Source organism: Heterodontus francisci, chromosome 15 (assembly GCF_036365525.1).
Source record: "Heterodontus francisci isolate sHetFra1 chromosome 15, sHetFra1.hap1, whole genome shotgun sequence".
NCBI lineage: Eukaryota > Metazoa > Chordata > Chondrichthyes > Heterodontiformes > Heterodontidae > Heterodontus > Heterodontus francisci.
In genome coordinates, this window is record NC_090385.1 from 18,932,818 (window position 1) to 18,950,024 (window position 17,207).

A 17,207-nucleotide genomic window follows, 5' to 3' on the forward strand; every position below is an offset into this window, starting at 1 on the left:
TTCTCCCTGTGTCTGCGTGGGTTTTCTCCGGGTGCTCCGGTTTCCTCCCACAAGCCAAAAGACTTGCAGGTTGATAGGTAAATTGGCCATTATAAATTGTCACTAGTATAGGTAGGTGGTAGGGAAATATAGGGACAGGTGGGGATGTTTGGTAGGAATATGGGATTAGTGTAGGATTAGTATAAATGGGTGGTTGATGTTCGGCACAGACTCGGTGGGCCGAAGGGCCTGTTTCAGTGCTGTATCTCTAATCTAAAAAAAAAAAAAAAAAAATTCCATCTTCGCTGCCTCCGGAGAATCCTTGGCATCAGGTGGCAGGACTGTATCTCCAACACTGAAGTCCTCGAGGCGGCCAACATCCCCAGCATGTACACCCTACTAAGCCAGTGGCGCCTGAGATGGCTTGGCCATGTGAGCCACATGGAAGATGGCAGGATCCCCAAGGACACATTGTACAGCGAGCTCGTCACTGGTATCAGACCCACCGGCCGTCCTTGTCTCCGCTTTAAAGATGTCTGCAAACGCGACATGAAATCCTGTGACGTTGATCACAAGTCATGGGAGTCAGTTGCCAGCGATCGCCAGAGCTGGCGGGCAACCATAAAGGCGGGGCTAAAGTGTGGCAAGTCTAAGAGAGTTAGCAGTTGGCAGGAAAAAAGACAGAAGCACAAGGAGAGAGCCAACTGCGTAACAGCCCCGACAACCAATTTTATCTGCAGCACCTGTGGAAGAGTCTGCCACTCTAGAATTGACCTTTATAGCCACTCCAGGCCCTGCTTCACAAACCACCGACCACCTCCAGGCCCTTACCCATTGTCTATCGAGACAAGGAGGCCAAAGAAGAAGGATAGGAATGGCATGGGAAGGAAAGAATAACATGGGAGGGGTGGCATGGGAAGGATGGAATGGCATGGGATGGGGATGGCATGAGTTGGAGGGAGGGAATGACATTGGAGGGGTGATATGGGAAGAATGAGCTGGGGGCAGCCTGGGTGGGAGGGATGGCATGGGAAGGATGGAATGCCATGGGCGGGGTGGATGAGATGATGGAATTGGCTAAGTATGCTTATTTGACTGCAAATGTTTTGCAGGTCTCTGCTAGTTGTACAGTAGTTTAGTTTAGTTTAGAGATACAGCACTGAAACAGGCCCTTCGGCCCACCAAGTCTATGCTGACCAACCACCCATTTATACTAATCCTACACTAATTCCATATTCCTACCACATCCCCACCTGTCCCTATATTTCCCTACTACCTACCTATACTAGGGGCAATTGCTAGTGGCCAATTAACCTATCAACTTGCAAGTCTTTGGCATGTGGGAGGAAACCGGAGCACCCGGAGGAAACCCACGCAGACACAGGGAGAACTTGCAAACTCCACACAGGCAGTACCCAGAATTGAACCCGGGACGTTGGAGCTGTGAGGCTGCGGTGCTAACCACTGCGCCACTGTGCCGCCCTGTTGCCTGTACAAATTACCCCTTGCATTATAAATTCACTAGCAATACTACAAAGCAAGGCCGCAGTATAAACATATACACTTGTACTCTAACTCACCAAATGTGAGCTAGTTCAGATAGTTCATAGCTGAGCCACCTAAAACAGAAATGGCCCCAGCACAATGCAGAGCTGGTTAATCTCATTCTGGGTGCTGGTGGGATTGCTACATTTGACCTTAGGGTTTCTGGTTTGGGGAGAGCAATATCAACCAAGCTTGCCACTCCCAATTACTACCCAATGACCCCTGCCTGCAATACGTGTGAGTACACGATGCTTGTACGGTTAGATAGTTTGCCAAGGCCCACCCTTGCAACTCCACCCCAGCAAGGCACCTTTACCTTCAGGATAAAAAGAAGTGCATTGTGAAAATTGGAGGAAATTAAACTTGCATTCAAAGTTGAAAATGATTGTTATGGTGTTCAACTTTTCATATGTTTTCTTTCTGCTTGATCACTTTATCCACTCTGCTATTTGTGTGTGTGTGTGTGTGTAATATGAAGCAGCTTTGGTTTAGATTTTCAACTGTGTTGAACCCAAACTCTCATTAATAGATCGAAAACAGAACCTGGATCCAAACCACTAAAATTAGTCGTATAATGGAGATGAAAAGATGGCTTGTCTCTTAAGATTTATCTTAAATTGTCTTACGTTAGACTGTTTTATTTTCAAATACTTGTAGTTTTATTTTCCAAATTTCCCTTCATCTGACATCCACAAATGATCTGTTTTGAGCAAGGGTTCTGATTAGGTTTGGGAACCATGGCCAGATTTTTATTCCCTTCTCTAGCCAGAGGATACAGAACCTGATTGTACTGGACTGGGCTGAGAGCTAACTCAATGAGGACTGTGGATTGAACCTAGGAGCATTCCGTTTGTTGTGGCTTAGTACCATGCCATATATTAATACATTTACTCACCAACAAGGAGCCTCTCCAATGACCGTTTAATACATCGAATGACTCTTTAAAAAAAAATGCATATTCGATTTAAGTAAAACTTGATGTTAGTGATGCAGCAAAGTCATGAGATGGGTGTTTTTGATTACCCTTATAGCAGAGTTCCTGTCCTTGGACAGTGGTGGTGGGGATTGCTCAGTTATTGCGAAATGCCTTCTGACAAAGGAGGCACAAGGAAAGTGGGCGCTGAAGTGCTTCTTGGGCAGTACTCATGCACCATAAAGTGAGCTGATTCAGAACTGCCATGCTCCATAGAAGTCTGTAAGCAGGTTGGCTGTTGACCTGTGGGAATAGGAAGAATAAATAGAGGGAGTTCTCGGGTGTTAGAAATCTGCCTTTAAACCCCAGTGGGCAAATTACACTAATTCTTTCTTTGATGGAAGAGAGGGGTAGGGGCAAGGAAGGAGGTGTATGCACTTAGTGCCTGAAGTGTGGCTGCAGTTAGAAACTCGTGATGTGGAGATTAGTGGTCATGACTCCATGTTCTGCCACTTAGAACATAGTGCTTTGGGACTCCAATGGTTTATGTCTGAATCTTTGAAAAGTAAATCATTTCATGGCCTGGTGAGGTAATATATTATGTTACAAAATGTTATGCCATGGAGTTGTAGTCCGTAATTACCCACAGTTGGGTTGCCAAGGTGAAGCATAGAGAGAAATCAAAAACAGTGACGGCGTTAACCCAGGACGTTGGCAAATCTCTTAACCACCACCTGTCTTTATGATTGAATATTGTGTAAAATAAATTTGAACTTCATTGTTTTCTCAGTTAATTTTTCAGCACAGCTTTGTACTTAATGTTAATGTTTATAGATAACACTACAAACTCCCTTCCACCACCCCTCCTTAACTGCATTTAATCTTTTAAAAATCAGTGCAGCATAGCAAATGTAGTTCTGTTAAGAAATCCATCAATCTTGCATCCAACTTCCAGTCAGAATGACCTACTTCTTCATTGTTGGCAGTCATGGCTGCAAATTCTTGACTATTTTCTGGCCAGTAGAATCAAATTATTAACATGTCGCAATACAGACCATGACTCAGAACCACAAAAACGATGTTTTTCAGCCAAACCCCACTCGCCAGTCTGTCCACAAGTACAAGTATCCAGGCAACAGGCCATGGAGGAGTCTACTGCAAACAGGACAAGCAGTTGCTCCAGATCTCAATCCTTTGTATTGAAAGACTAAATTTAGCAATTGTCTTGTTTAATATCGACTATGGTATGTATGTTTTCCTGCCAATTATCATTTAAAGCCTCTTCCAGACTTTTAAAACAATACTTTGCTGGAGACCTCAGCTTGACTCATTACTAATGGCAGATTTTGAGGCCATATTTCATTAACATTTGGCAGCATGTTCAAAATGATATGCAGTTCTTTGTTTTAATGAGAAAAAATGCTGCAAGCCCTTTCATTTACTTCACCCCTCTGCAAGAGATGGAACTTGTGCTGGAATACAATACTGGGTGCCTTTCCTCCAAAAGACCAATGCCCATGTGTGAGTTGAGACAATGATTGTGGGTGAAATGGTCCACAACAAGGCATCACCACTGAACTGAGCCAAGTTCCTGCCTGATGCACTTCACAGCAGGGCTAGTTTAATAGTGAGAGGGAAGCCTGCTCATATCATTCCACCCCTTTAACCAGAGATGCTGATGTCGCCTGTATGGCCACTACTGCGGTCCTGGCTGGAATCACATCCCCAGGGCTCAATGCAAAATGAGGCAGTGAATTTAAGTACTGAGTAGCTGTTGGGAGTAGTCACACTTTTTCAGAACTGTATAGTTATACATTTGAAATATGTAATGCTACACACCTTTATTGCTACTATTCCACTGCACTCCTGGCCGGCCTCCCATCTTTCACTCTGAACTTTAGCTGAAAAAATCTCTTTAGCCCATATCCTAACTTTCACCAAGTTCCATTCATCCATCACCTCTGTCCTCCCTGGCCTCCAGTTGCGCTCAGTCCAGCAGCACCTTAAACTTAAAATTCTCATTCTTGTGTTCAAATCCTTCCATGGACTTGCCACACCCGACCTCTGTAACCTCCCACAACCCTCCGAGAACACTGAGTTCCTCCATCTGGCCTCTTCAGCATCTCGGATTTTCTTTCCTCACCATTGGACGCTGTGCCTTCAGCTGTCCAGGCCCTAATCTCTGGAATTTCTTCCTTAAGCCTTTTTGTGCCTCCTTCCCTGCCTTAAACCTCTTTGACCAAGCTTTTGATCATCTATCATATAAGCTCCTTATGTGGCTCAATGTCAAATTTTTCCTGATAACACTCCTATGGTGTACATTGGGATATTTTACTACATGAAAGGTGCTATATAAATGCATGTTGTTGTTGTTTAAAACATCAACCACAGATGGCTCTGTTGCTCTGATGAGTCTGTTTTTCTTAAGTATTTCCATTACTTACTAGTCTTTGCTCAACAAAAAATATCGGTGGCAGCTCTCAGTAGCCAGTTGCAGGAGGGAATTTGGTACTTAAGAAGAAACCAATGAAGACGCCTTGTTTCTTTCCTTAAATAAGTGGCATAAGGAAGGAACTACAAAGTAAAAAAAAAAAATGTGAAAAATGTTCAGGAGTTTTTGGTGGCAGTTTTGCCATCATTATCAGCATGCGCCTTCATTACTCCACTGAAACTTGGCGAACTGCAGATGCAGAATAACAGTGAAATCCAGAAGTTGCTGAAGTCGAGGTCCCCCCAGAGTGCAATCTGTGAGCAATTAGTGAATTTACAAAAACTCTCACTGTTACCTTGTTGGTCTCACTAAAAAAAACCCTTGAGAAAAGTTACACCTTGTTGAATGAAGTGGAACTGGGTTTTTAACGGTGTGCTAACTTCATAATTACTGCTAAACACCTTCACTGGCCCTTACAAGGATAATTTTATATTTGTGGAATGTCAAATTTCTGCATTGTGAAAAACTCCTCATTTAAATTTTTAAAAGTTTGTTTAAATTGATATTTTAACTTTTACCTTAATCCAATCATAATCATTTATTTTGCTATCTGAAAATTTAAATTAGAAGTGAAGGGATTCAGTGCTTTTGACTTCCTGGTTTGCTGGCTGTGAAAATATTTTAATGTGATTGGTTGCTTACTCTGCTTGCTGACATCGCCGCTGCTGCATGCATGGAGATCCCCTTATTTGGCGCCAGATTTACACTGCAGTGGGGAAAGGGGAAGACCGCACAACAGAAATTGCAAGATCTGTGTGGGTAGCTTTCTTTGGGATCAACAGTGAGCACTGTTGCTTCACTGCTGACCAGAAAATTTGGTCCAATATCGAGGTATTTTTTTGCTTAATAAGCTCCAAATTAAATATTTTTGAAATAAATGAAAGTATCTAATAACAGCAGCCTTGGTACAGAAATGCCTAGCCAAAATGTTTGTTTTTGTCATGTTCTTAAAAATTCAATTGCAAAATAAATCTCTCCTGCAGTCATACAGTTTTAACAAGGTAGGGTAATGATGAGTCAGATTGCATTAGCCAAGCTGGGTTGGATATTTGCATTAACAGAAAAGATATTATTTTATACAACTTTCACTGTTTAAAAATAACTATATTTAAAAACAACTTCTATGAGGAGGGAGGGGCAGTATAGCAGCTGTCCAAGAGGCATAAGTGGTACAAAGAGCTGGTTCTTTAAGGTAGGTTTTAAGCTAATTTGTTAGAAATTATGGTTTATCAGATGATTTCTGAGTTATCAAATGGAAGTGGTTTTGTTGGAGGAGGTTAGAAAATAACCTATAAGTCCAGGGGTTGAAATTTCCAAATGCTTTACTATTGGTTAAGCGTTTGTGTCAAATGCATTATTTTCACATAACCCATACATGGAGCACAGGATGTTGAAATTCCTCCTCTGCTACTTTTAGTGTGGTGGTTAACTCTTTTATGTCAAATTCCTGTGTGTGGTGTTTTAACGAAAAAGTTAAAAGGTAACAATGGGTTCATTAAAATAGCAACAGGAATTTGACAGCCACTGCAATAAAAATACCATGTGGAGGAATTTCAACCCTGTTGTGTTTCAAATTTTTTTTTTAACCTTTTAAGGCGCTAGTTATCGTCTTTGTTGAGGTAACTATGCGAATTTAATTTCATGATTTGTAAATTTTTATGTGCTACACTAGAACCTAAAATGAAAAGGGAACTTTGTTTCAAAATACCAACTTTTCTTAATTATGCAATGTCTAGAAGTTGATATAATAGGGGAATGCATGTTCCTCGATGGCTCATGAAAATTTGCACTGCCTGGTATTCTACAGAGCCAGGAATGCTCAGGTTTGACCCTGATCTATTGAGTTAGGTGATCTCAGCTAAGACAATGCTGTAGTTGACTACAAGGGGAAAAAGACACTTTCAAATATTCCCATTCATGAAGTGCTTCCACCAATGGAACTGAATGCTGGAAAATGTGTATATGCAGAATGTTGAGCGAGGGTGTAACTGGGCTTGGTTGTGATACTCCTTTCCCATGTCTAATGACCCTTCTTCAGGTCACTGACCTGAAATGTTAACTCTGCTTCTCTTTCCACAGATGCTGCCAGACCTGCTGAATGGTTCCAGCATTTCTTGTTTTTATTTCAGATTTCCAACATCCACAGTATTTTGCTTTTATTACAGAGAAACTGGATACTGGAGGTTAGCAATGTATGAAATCTGGGTCATGTAAATAATGAACATTTGTATGAGGGTGATTGTGGCCTATGACAACATACCTCAGTAAGCAGTTGAGTCCTTCAGGTAAGGAGGGAATAGGAAAAACAAAACAGTTACTTTACACTCTAGGTTGTAGTGTGCTCCCAGCGATCTCTACAATCTGTCTGTTAAAAACACTGCTGGAGACTGACTCTGCCCCAAGTATTGGGGAAAAGGAAGCACCTTGTACTTTGTTATATCCTCACTGAGGCAATATGTTTTTGTTGACATTTTAAGCCTTTGTACCTTATGACAGTCTGAGGCAGAGGGACAGTGAAATAAATAAGTAATTTGGATATTGAGGTATTGCTTGAGACCATTGAGATCGCAGAGGTATAGGAAATGAAATAAAGCCAGTACAGAAATCTATCCTAATAGTGTTACACTTTGTAAGATGTGAAAGGCTTCCAAAAATTGAGCTGAAATGTGAAAATCTTTTACGTATCTCAAAATTAATGAGCTATTATTTGTTATGCATTACAGCTTGAGAATAAGCAAAAAGGTGAATGAATTTGATGGTTGCCGTTGACCTTCAGTCATCCAGTTTATTATGTTAGAATGCTTTTTAAAAAGCCTGCTTTCTGGAGTTTTATTGTTTTGGAGAAGTTTTCATTTCAATCTAAAACAATATATTTTTATTTTTGCAGATCATTGCAAAGAAAACGTGACCTTGGAAAATAATTATAAAAGGTAAATGTAGAACTTATAACAAATGCCTACTTAAGTGATACTTGTCGTCTCCATTTACCAGAATAGAAACTTTTCAAAGGACATAATTTTAGCTGGTTTTCTCAAAAATGATCTATCCGATTAGAAGTCTTGTGTCCAGTACGGTCAGGTCTTACTTGGAATTATTAGAGATGCCATTCTTTAAAGTGGCATAGATGCAAAAAATTGTGATTGGCTGAAATAAAGACTTAGTAAACCCATAATCCAATTGATGAATGTGAATTGTTCAAAAATAGTTAGATTCAGTTAAGTTTGAATGAGGAAGGATGTTTTTGCTATAGAGGGAGTGCAGCGAAGGTTTACCAGACTGATTCCTGGGATGGCGGGACTGACGTATGAGGAGAGATTGAGTCGGTTAGGATTATATTTGCTGGAGTTCAGAAGAGTGAGGGGGGATCTCATAGAAACCTATAAACTTCTAACAGGACTTGACAGGGTCGATGCAGGAAGGATGTTCCCGTTGGTGGGGGAGTCCAGAACCAGGGGTCATAGTCTAAGGATACGGGGTAAACCTTTCAGAACTGAGATGAGGAGAAATTACTTCACCCAGAGAGTGGTGAGCTTGTGGAATTCGCTACCACAGAAAGCAGTTGAGGCCAAAACATTGAATGTTTTCAAGAAGGAGTTAGATATAGCTCTTGGGGTGAAAGGGATCAAAGGATATGGGGAGAAACAGGAACAGGTTACTGAGTTGGATGATCAGCCATGATCATAATGAATGGCGGAGCAGGCTCGCAGGGCCGAATGGCCTACTCCTGCTCCTATTTTCTACATAGGAGCTAGTAAGCAGCAGGAAAACTGACCAATCCAATTGCCCATTTTCTTCCCAAACACACCAATCCTGAGCTAACGAGGCAGAATCTGTCCAAACAAATTTATGACCTTGGATTGAACGGCAATCTTGATTTTTCAGCTAATTGAAATATATTCAGATATGAACGATAAACCAATAAAATGCTTGTTCTTCCTTAGAGTTCCTTGCACAGTTTTGTAAATCTCTGGAAAATACTTTCTGGCAGAAAGTTACTCCTTTATTCAGAGCTTGCAGTACTTGTCTGTAACTTGAATTATTTGGTTTGGCTTTGCTGCGGATGCTTTAGTTTTCAGTCCCTGCTGCAAACTCTGTTCCCTAGCTACTGACTCCATCCCTCTCCCTAGCTACTGACTCCATCCCTCTCCCTAGCAGCAGTCTGAGATTAAGCCTGTCTGTTCACAACCTTGGTGTCACATCTGACCCCGGAATGAGATTCTGACCTTATATATTCATGCCAACAAGAAGACAGCCTATTCCCACCTTTGTAACATTGCCCGACTTCGCTCCTGTCTCAGCTCATCTGCTGAAACTCTTTTTCATGCCTTCATTACCTCTAGAGTTGACTATTCCAGAATATGGTCTCCCATATTCTACTCTCTGTAAACGCTGCTGCCCATGTCTTAATTCACACCAAGTCCCGTTCCCCCAACACCCTATGTTGACCTACATTGGCTCCTGGTCAAGCAACATCTTGATTTTAAAATTTTCATCCTTGTTTCCAAATCCGTCCGTAGTCTTGCCCCTCCCTATTTCTGTAATCTCCTCCAGCCCCACGATCCTCCAAAATATCTGCATTCATCTAATTTTGGCCCCTGTGCATTCTTGATTTTAATTACCCCACCATTGGTGGTCGCACCTTCAATTGTCTAGGCCCCAAGCTCTGGAATACTCTCGCTACACCTCTCCGCCTCTTCACCTCACTTTCCTCCTTTAAGCCACTCCTTAAAACTTACCTCTTGGACCAAACATTTGGTCATCTGACCTAATATCTCCTTTTGTGGCTTGGCGTCATATTTTGTTTTATAATGCTCCTGAGAAGTGCCTTGGGGCATTTTATTATGTTGAAGGTGCTATATAAATATAAGTTGTTATTTTCTATGGTTGATACCTATCCTGGTAGTTCATCTTCATTTCAGCTCCACTGCATATGCTGATCCCCGTGCCCTCTTCAACAACCCAACCTTTTCCCTTTAGTGACTAGCTCAGGTTTAGCACAGCCCATAACCCATGCTTCATTTAGCAGTCTGGCTGCTTTCTGTGGTTCCTGTACTCCATCAAGTGGCCCCTGCCAACCTGCTGTTAATCTTCCTCTTAGCAGCTGATCCAGAATTGCCCAGAGTCCTTTCCAAGTTGCCCTGGCCCACTCAACTAGCCACGAATCATTTCTGCCCCAATACCAGTTTATTTTTATCTTCCTGTCGTCACAACTTGTCTAGTTCTTGTACTGAATTTACCAACAGTACTTGGAATACTGTAGCTGTATATGGCATCACAACGATGGTCAACAGGCACATTTAGGAGAGCAGAATATGAATCTTGACTTGACTGCTAGTTCTCAAGCTATTCATTTTGTCCCACTCCATGCTAATTGTCTACTTGATCCCCTGCTCTTGTATGCTCTAAGCATGTTTGCTTGGCTATCTGCTCACCCAAATGCTTCCCAGCTCGCTTCCTTGCTTGTGTATCCTGAATGCATACTGCTTATCCACCCATCCTGGCACGTTCTGGATAGCTCCCCAACTCAAGAGTCTACTGCACTGCATGCTAACCCTGCCATGCTGAAAGTACTTCTTGGCCCACCTGCCTACCTCAAATGCTCTGGAGGCCACCGAGAGGTGAGGAAAAGTGAGAACTGTGTAAAGGGAGAAAAATAGGCAGATGTGGAAGGAGAAAAATACTGAAATTGTGCAGGGAGGCTGCAAGGAAGACAGAACTGGAGGAAAGAGACTCATGAAAGTGAAGTAGGAGAACAGAAAGAAGCAAAAGCAAAGAGACATTTGAGCAAACTAAGCTGGAGGGATATGAGATGCTGAGAGCTTCTCTGCTAGGGCTTAGCTCAAAATAGTTTGAAAACAACTGAATTAGAAAATTTTGGTGATATTTATTGTCAGGGATGGAGATGGTTCTGAGAAAAATGTGGGTATAAAAATTTAAGAACAGATTTTGCATCAGGGCTGCAGGATTTTGTTCAAAATTAATTTGCCATTCCAAGAGGTGCAGTGGCTACATTTTAAATGCCCTTGCTCCCCATCTAAAAATATCTTTACACCCTCTTCATCTGTTCCTTCTCTGTGGCATCTCTTACTCATAACTGATAATTCTGTTCTTGTCAACACTGCCATATCTGTCACAGTCCCTCTATTTTGCTCCTGATAAATGACTTGTTCGCAGGTTTGGTTGCTGTTGGACCTGGGCCTGTACTTAGGTCTTGGGCTTATGTCCTGGATTGCTTCAAACTCTCCCAACATTCATTCTCCGCCCCTCCCCGCCTGCCCCTCTGGGCCGTGCTTCCAGAACCCAGATCTCTCCAATGCTTTTCTTCCCCAGTATTTCCATGCCGCTGCCGGTCCCGCTGATCCCACACCTCAAAACAGTATTCCACACTCCCAGCCCACAGTTCCCTGATTCCCTCCTTGACTAATGTCTCCCTTCTCCCACATTTTACCTGAGCCCACCCATCTTCAAAGTTCCGTCAGGTCTCAAATTGCAAATTTACCAGATGTTCCCAGCCCTCAGCACTTCCACCATCTTTCACAATTACTCCTCACTTATCCCCGACCCCTACTACCCAGCCAAGCCCTGTACCCCTCTGACCACTTCCTCCCAAGCTCTAACGCAAATACTGTGCTTTCTCCCAGCTACAGAATGTCCCTCAGAGAGCCTTGGCTCCACTTCCTCTGTCATCTGCCTTTGTTACAGTACTTCGCTGACAGCTTCAATCTGCATATAGCCAACTGTATATTTGTTGTCTTCCACTTCCGGCTTGTCCCAGGGCAAAATCAAAGTAAGAAGAAACCATTGGGAGTGACACAAAGACATTAGAAACATGCAGAAGAGAGAGCGGAGTCAGGAATTACAGAACGAGTGAAATGGAAACAAAAAGGGCCAAAAACAAGAGTTAAACAGAGTGATATCAGCACTGCAACGAGTAAAGTGACGACCAAAGAGATAGAGAGAGAGAAAATGAAAAACTAGGAGCCAAACACAGAGTGAAACAATAGCTAAGAAAGTAGGAAAGAAGAAGTTACATATTCACAGATTTTTTTTTGCTACAGGGGATGGAGAATATTAGAATTCATTGTCCATTACTTGCCAATGGAACGATAGATTCTGACTCGCCATCACTTGTTTTTAGTAACATGTTTTTCAAATTATCTAACGAAAGTTATTTCAGTGTTTTCTGTTGCGTGACCTAAATACAAGGCACCACAGTTATTGGGTAAAATTTCCTTAGGCGTTCTTCTGTAACCTTGGCAAACAATCACCGGCGAAAGTTTAACAGTTGTTTCCACGAAAGTTATGGTGGGAGATTGGGAGAACCTCTTTGGAAATTTAACCCCCTGTGTTTTTGACAAACAAGATGTACACTGTAGGTTTTGGTTCACAAGTCAACAATTTAACGGAGAGCCCCATATTGGATATTTCCTCAAAAGTTCTTTCAGTTGTTTAGAAACTCAGGAGTTTTCAGTGGAGTAGTTGTGGTTTGAGGATGGGGTAATATTGGGAGGTTAAAACTAAATGCAGGTATGTCACTGGAATGGCAGCTCCGATTGGAAGCACAGCTCTGCTCAGGTAAAACATTTTAAATTAACCTTTTAACTCAAAATAATTTGAGCAAACATCTGGATGTAATTGTGGAAACATTGCAGTATCAATTTGTTGTGAAACCTTATTCTGGTGTATTCCTGTGAGATTATGCACCCGTACTCAAAATTATACACGATAGGCTACAACCCAAATTCGATCAAGTCACATTCTGTATATCCTGCTGCATCAAGACTTTTTATTTTCTTTTAATTCTGTGGAAATAGTATGAATAAAACTGCCTGTATCTGAGAGTGCAGCAGAAAGGGTTTCCCAGTGTTTCCTTTGAATTTCTGACAAGTGATTACTGTTGATATAATTGTACAATTTTTGGAGTGAGTTTGTTCACTTAACAGGATTTGACCACAGTCTGTCAGCTGACTCACCTTTACTGGAAATGTTGTCTTTATTTTTGATAGTTATGGAGAGCAAAAAACTTATTAGTGCAACTGACATTCAGCACTCGGGAACATTATTGAAGTCTCTTAACGAGCAGCGTGCCCAAGGACTGTTCTGTGATATTGCCATAATTGTGGAAGATCGCAAATTTCGAGCACATAAGAATGTCTTGTCATCTGCTAGTAGCTACTTCCATCAGCTTTTCAGTCTCGATGGCGCTAGCAACATATATGGACAAGTCCTTGAACTGAACTTCGTCAGAGCAGAGGTATTTGCAGAGGTTCTGAATTTTATCTACAGCTCCAAGTTGGTGCGAGTGAATGCTGAACTTGTAAGTGAGTTGATTCAGTCTGGGCAGGCCCTGGGGATAAAGTTCCTTGCTGACTTAGGAGAATCTCTTTCAAAGTTAAAAGCAATAGCACCTGGTACGGACAGTGCTGCTTCTGTGACAGATTCCAAGGATGAGGCCTCACAGAAGGTTGCTGCTGATCCAACAGTGGAATCTGAACGATTGATTATGCATGTTGAAGAAGGAGGTCTGGGACCACGAATAACTGATGCTTTCTCCCTGTCTAGTGCAGAGTTTAGGGATCCTAAGGGTAACAATAAAGCTTCGGCCAGTGATGAAGACTCGGAGGACAATGATGATGTCATTTTCTGCAGCGAAATTACACCACCTAAACAAACCGCCAATACAGCTACTAACAGTTTAATGCAAGCAAATATTATTATTCCTAATATACCTGTCAGAGCTGACAACTTAGGGGCTCAAACTAAACACGTTACTCTGATGCCAGAGACATCTTCGAAAGTTGGGGATTTTAAAGTCAAAATCTCTGATGGTAGCACAGGGAGTGGGCAGAATACTGTAATTAGCCAGCAAAGCACAAAGATTGTAAATGTGAAGTACATTCAAGATGGTAAACAGCCTGTAACAATAGATAAAACGGCTGCCATTGATACTTTGTCTAAAGGTTGCAGAGTCTATGCAAATATTGACACAAACCCTAACACGTATCACATTGTGGTACCAAACAAAGATGATTTTGCCAACCGTGAACCCAAACAGACCAAGGAGCCTGGATCCCCTGAAAAAAAACTGCTGCTGATCGGAGACAAGGTATCTGGAGATGGAGGCCACTCAAGTATTCAAATCATGCCTGGAAATTCTGCTAATCATATAAATAATTCAAGACCTGTGTTCATCAATGAACAGTACTTTCCCGATGCAAAACGAATGAAAAGGGAACAAGATCATTATGAGTTAATTGTAGATGGACGAGTCTTTTATGTGTGTATTGTTTGTAAGCGATCATATGCGTGCCTGACTAGCCTGAGAAGGCACTTCAATGTTCATTCCTGGGAGAAGAAATACCCTTGCCATTACTGTGAGAAAGTGTTCCCTCTTGCAGAATACCGTACTAAGCATGAAATTCTCCACACTGGTGAAAGGCGATACCAGTGCTTGACCTGTGGCGAGACCTTTATCAACTACCAGGTGATGGCATCACACATTAGGTCAGTCCATAGCAAAAAGACCGGCAAGAGTGCAGCTGAAGATGAGACCGTCTCTGATTCAAAACTGTACCGCTTGCTGCCATGCAAAACCTTACAGATCAGGCAGTATGGATTCCTGACTGCAGGTGGATCTGGTGCCATGGCTGAGATTAACGAAGATGGAATTGTATATCATGTAGAAGATGAAGATGATGCAGATGCTCCACAGCAGACCCCGCAAACCATAGGAGGCAGCAAGCCAGCAAGCTGGGATGATATTTTTCCTCAGGAAGGAACTCCTGTTTACAGGTACAATTCCTTAGATGGCAATTCCGAATTAGAGTTTGTTATACCAGAGTCCTTCAGAGAACTGGCATGAAGTTATTCAGACTATGATGGAACTAAACATAGTAAGAAAATGGATTGTGATACCTGGTAAACTGCTGACAGCCAGCCATTGGTGATATTAATGTTCTAACAGACCAGTTAAGCATTCGTGTTTCAGGCAAACAAAAGATTCAGTGGCTGGACCATTGTATGGGTAACGTACAGTCTTTTTTAAAAACGTTTCTGTAAACGCAATGATGTCACTGTAGTATGCATCATTAATGTGAAACAGAATCTAGTAATGGCTTTGAACTAAAATGCAATTTGTACAGCGGTTTCATCGGAAGTGGCCAGAAGTCAGTGGCATTCATATCTGATGTATACCATTGAAAGAGTTTTAAATTATTTTACTCTTTACTGATCAAACAGCCATTACCCAGATGTTTATTTTTTACATATTTCTGGTCAGAAACTGAATTTGTGGAAATTTTGTGTGCTAGCACTTTTCATTTTACATTGTAGGGCTGGGTTAAAAGGCTGCTGTTGAATCATTTCTGGCAAACCCTTATAAATCATCTTCCTACATGTAGCGGATCACTTTATCTCCAGAATTTAATACGCTTAATTAATCACAAAGTCCTTCTTCCTAAAGTGACATCTCACTATCTGCAAAACATGATGCCTAGAAGATCACTGGTGAGTGATCAAAAATACAAGAGAGTGTTGTGTTTAACTTTGGTAACAGTGTCATTAAACAAAGCTTCACAGTAGTAGAAAGCTTAGTTCCAGCCTTTATTGGTAGTGATGAACAGGTGCAAATGCTGGTGTAAGTACCTCTGGTGCTAACACTATGGAAGGGTTAATGATAACAGGTTCATGTTCACATCACACACTTATAGTTCAACCCAGAAAGCCCATCTTCCTTTTATTCCATGATCACTTGTCTTGCAGTATTAATCAGTCTTTCACAATGTTATAGTAATAATGTATCCATTTGAATTAAAATATTAATGTGCCTAATTAAACTAGATTTAATACATATAAAATGAATAATGGAAAGAGATAGGTTAGGCAAAAATGATCTAACCCATAAGCCTGTTGTGTAGTCTACCATGAAAGGTGAATTATTTTGAATGACCCAATACAAGCAGATTCCTTACTGGCCATTGTCTTCATATTTGTTGCATTGATTATATCTATTAAACTAGATGCTAATGCAGTACTTTGGGATGAAGGCTTTTAAATCTAACAGTTCGAAAAATGAACTGTTATCTACAATGTCTGGCTTATCTGAGATATGCATGTTAAGTGATTTTTTTTTTCCTTGTCAGATTCCAATTTTGCAAATATTATTCCGTTTGTTTTTCTACTGTGAAGTTGGCAGTCTGTATATTTTTAAAAAAAAGCAATACCTAGCTTTCCATTTACATAGTGGAATAGCATCTTAATTGTCATTTTCATAAATTCTTAGGGACTTAATTTATCATTTTGTACTCCAATGATTGTACTGCTAAAGTAAGTTTTGGACGCACAGCCATTCAGAAGGCTTTATTAGTACAATGTTTGATGCCTTTTCACCCAAAATGCTTTTCAGATTTTTTTAAATCTTCCTAACTAAAACATATTCAAATGAGAATATTTTATTGGTCTAAATACCACAATTGTGGTGTACATTATTAACCCGTTCTATCACTATCTAGGTAAACATGATAAGCAAAAAGATTTTGCTTTCACATTAAGTACTGTACGCTTACAATATTGGAAATGTGTTTCATAGCAAACTTCTGTTTAGTACCTATTCAGGAAAAAGACTGATGGTGAAATGATTTTTTTTTTGTAACTCCTTTACTGTATGGGTCAACATTGTACATATAATGCTTCACTTTGGAAAAAAGAACCATGGTCCCATAAATCTTCTGTAATGTAGATAAGTAATAAAACTTGTAAAAGGAATAGCCTATCATTTTGTTTGTAACAGTTTTGCATGCATAGACTAGAACAAAACTGCAGAATAGAAAATCTTTTTACACTTGCATTACAGTAATTTTTTCTAATTACCTGCAGGTTGGAAAAATTACATGATACTGTTATGTCCTATTGTGCAAGCAAGATTAATGCTTTTGTACCAGTGAAAATAATAAAACTACTAATATGTAAATATAGTTGTAACAAAGCTTCTTCCTTAGTATAGGTTATTGTTAAGTCACTTTTCTAGTTTCTTTAATTTTGAGCCTTAGAATGTAAGTTTATTTATTGTATTTGCTCTTTTGATGATAAAAATAAAACTTTCAGAACATATTGACTTGTACCTGTCCATACTGTATGCATTTTGTTTGGTCAGATAACTAGATTTCAAAATATGGAATCCCTTAGCTTTCACCAAAAAATATATACTTTTTAAAATGGAACTGGAATTGCTCTGTGAAAATATGGGCAAAATATCCTGTTGTTTAAAAGTGAAAGTCCAGG

The 17,207-nt window shown here is 40.7% G+C and overlaps 1 protein-coding gene across 10 annotated transcripts in view; it reads left to right on the plus strand.

Annotated features, from left to right (window-relative positions):
• zbtb33 (zinc finger and BTB domain containing 33) overlaps positions 1-17,207 on the plus strand; it is a 156,223-nt gene that overhangs the window by 8,527 nt on the left and 130,489 nt on the right. For 6 of the 10 annotated variants that reach the window (XR_010976431.1, XR_010976430.1, XR_010976427.1 and 3 more), the window contains exon 2: positions 7,816-7,858. Coding sequence is in view for 4 of the 10 variants with exons in the window: in XM_068047198.1 (XP_067903299.1) it covers positions 12,458-12,503; positions 12,935-14,790 (1,902 nt within the window). In the remaining 6 variants the exon portion in view is untranslated. Of the gene's footprint in view, positions 1-7,032; positions 7,112-7,815; positions 7,859-11,569; positions 12,504-12,934; positions 17,025-17,207 lie in introns of those variants that run through there. The other 4 variants (XM_068047199.1, XM_068047198.1, XM_068047201.1 and 1 more) reach the window with 4 other exon arrangements.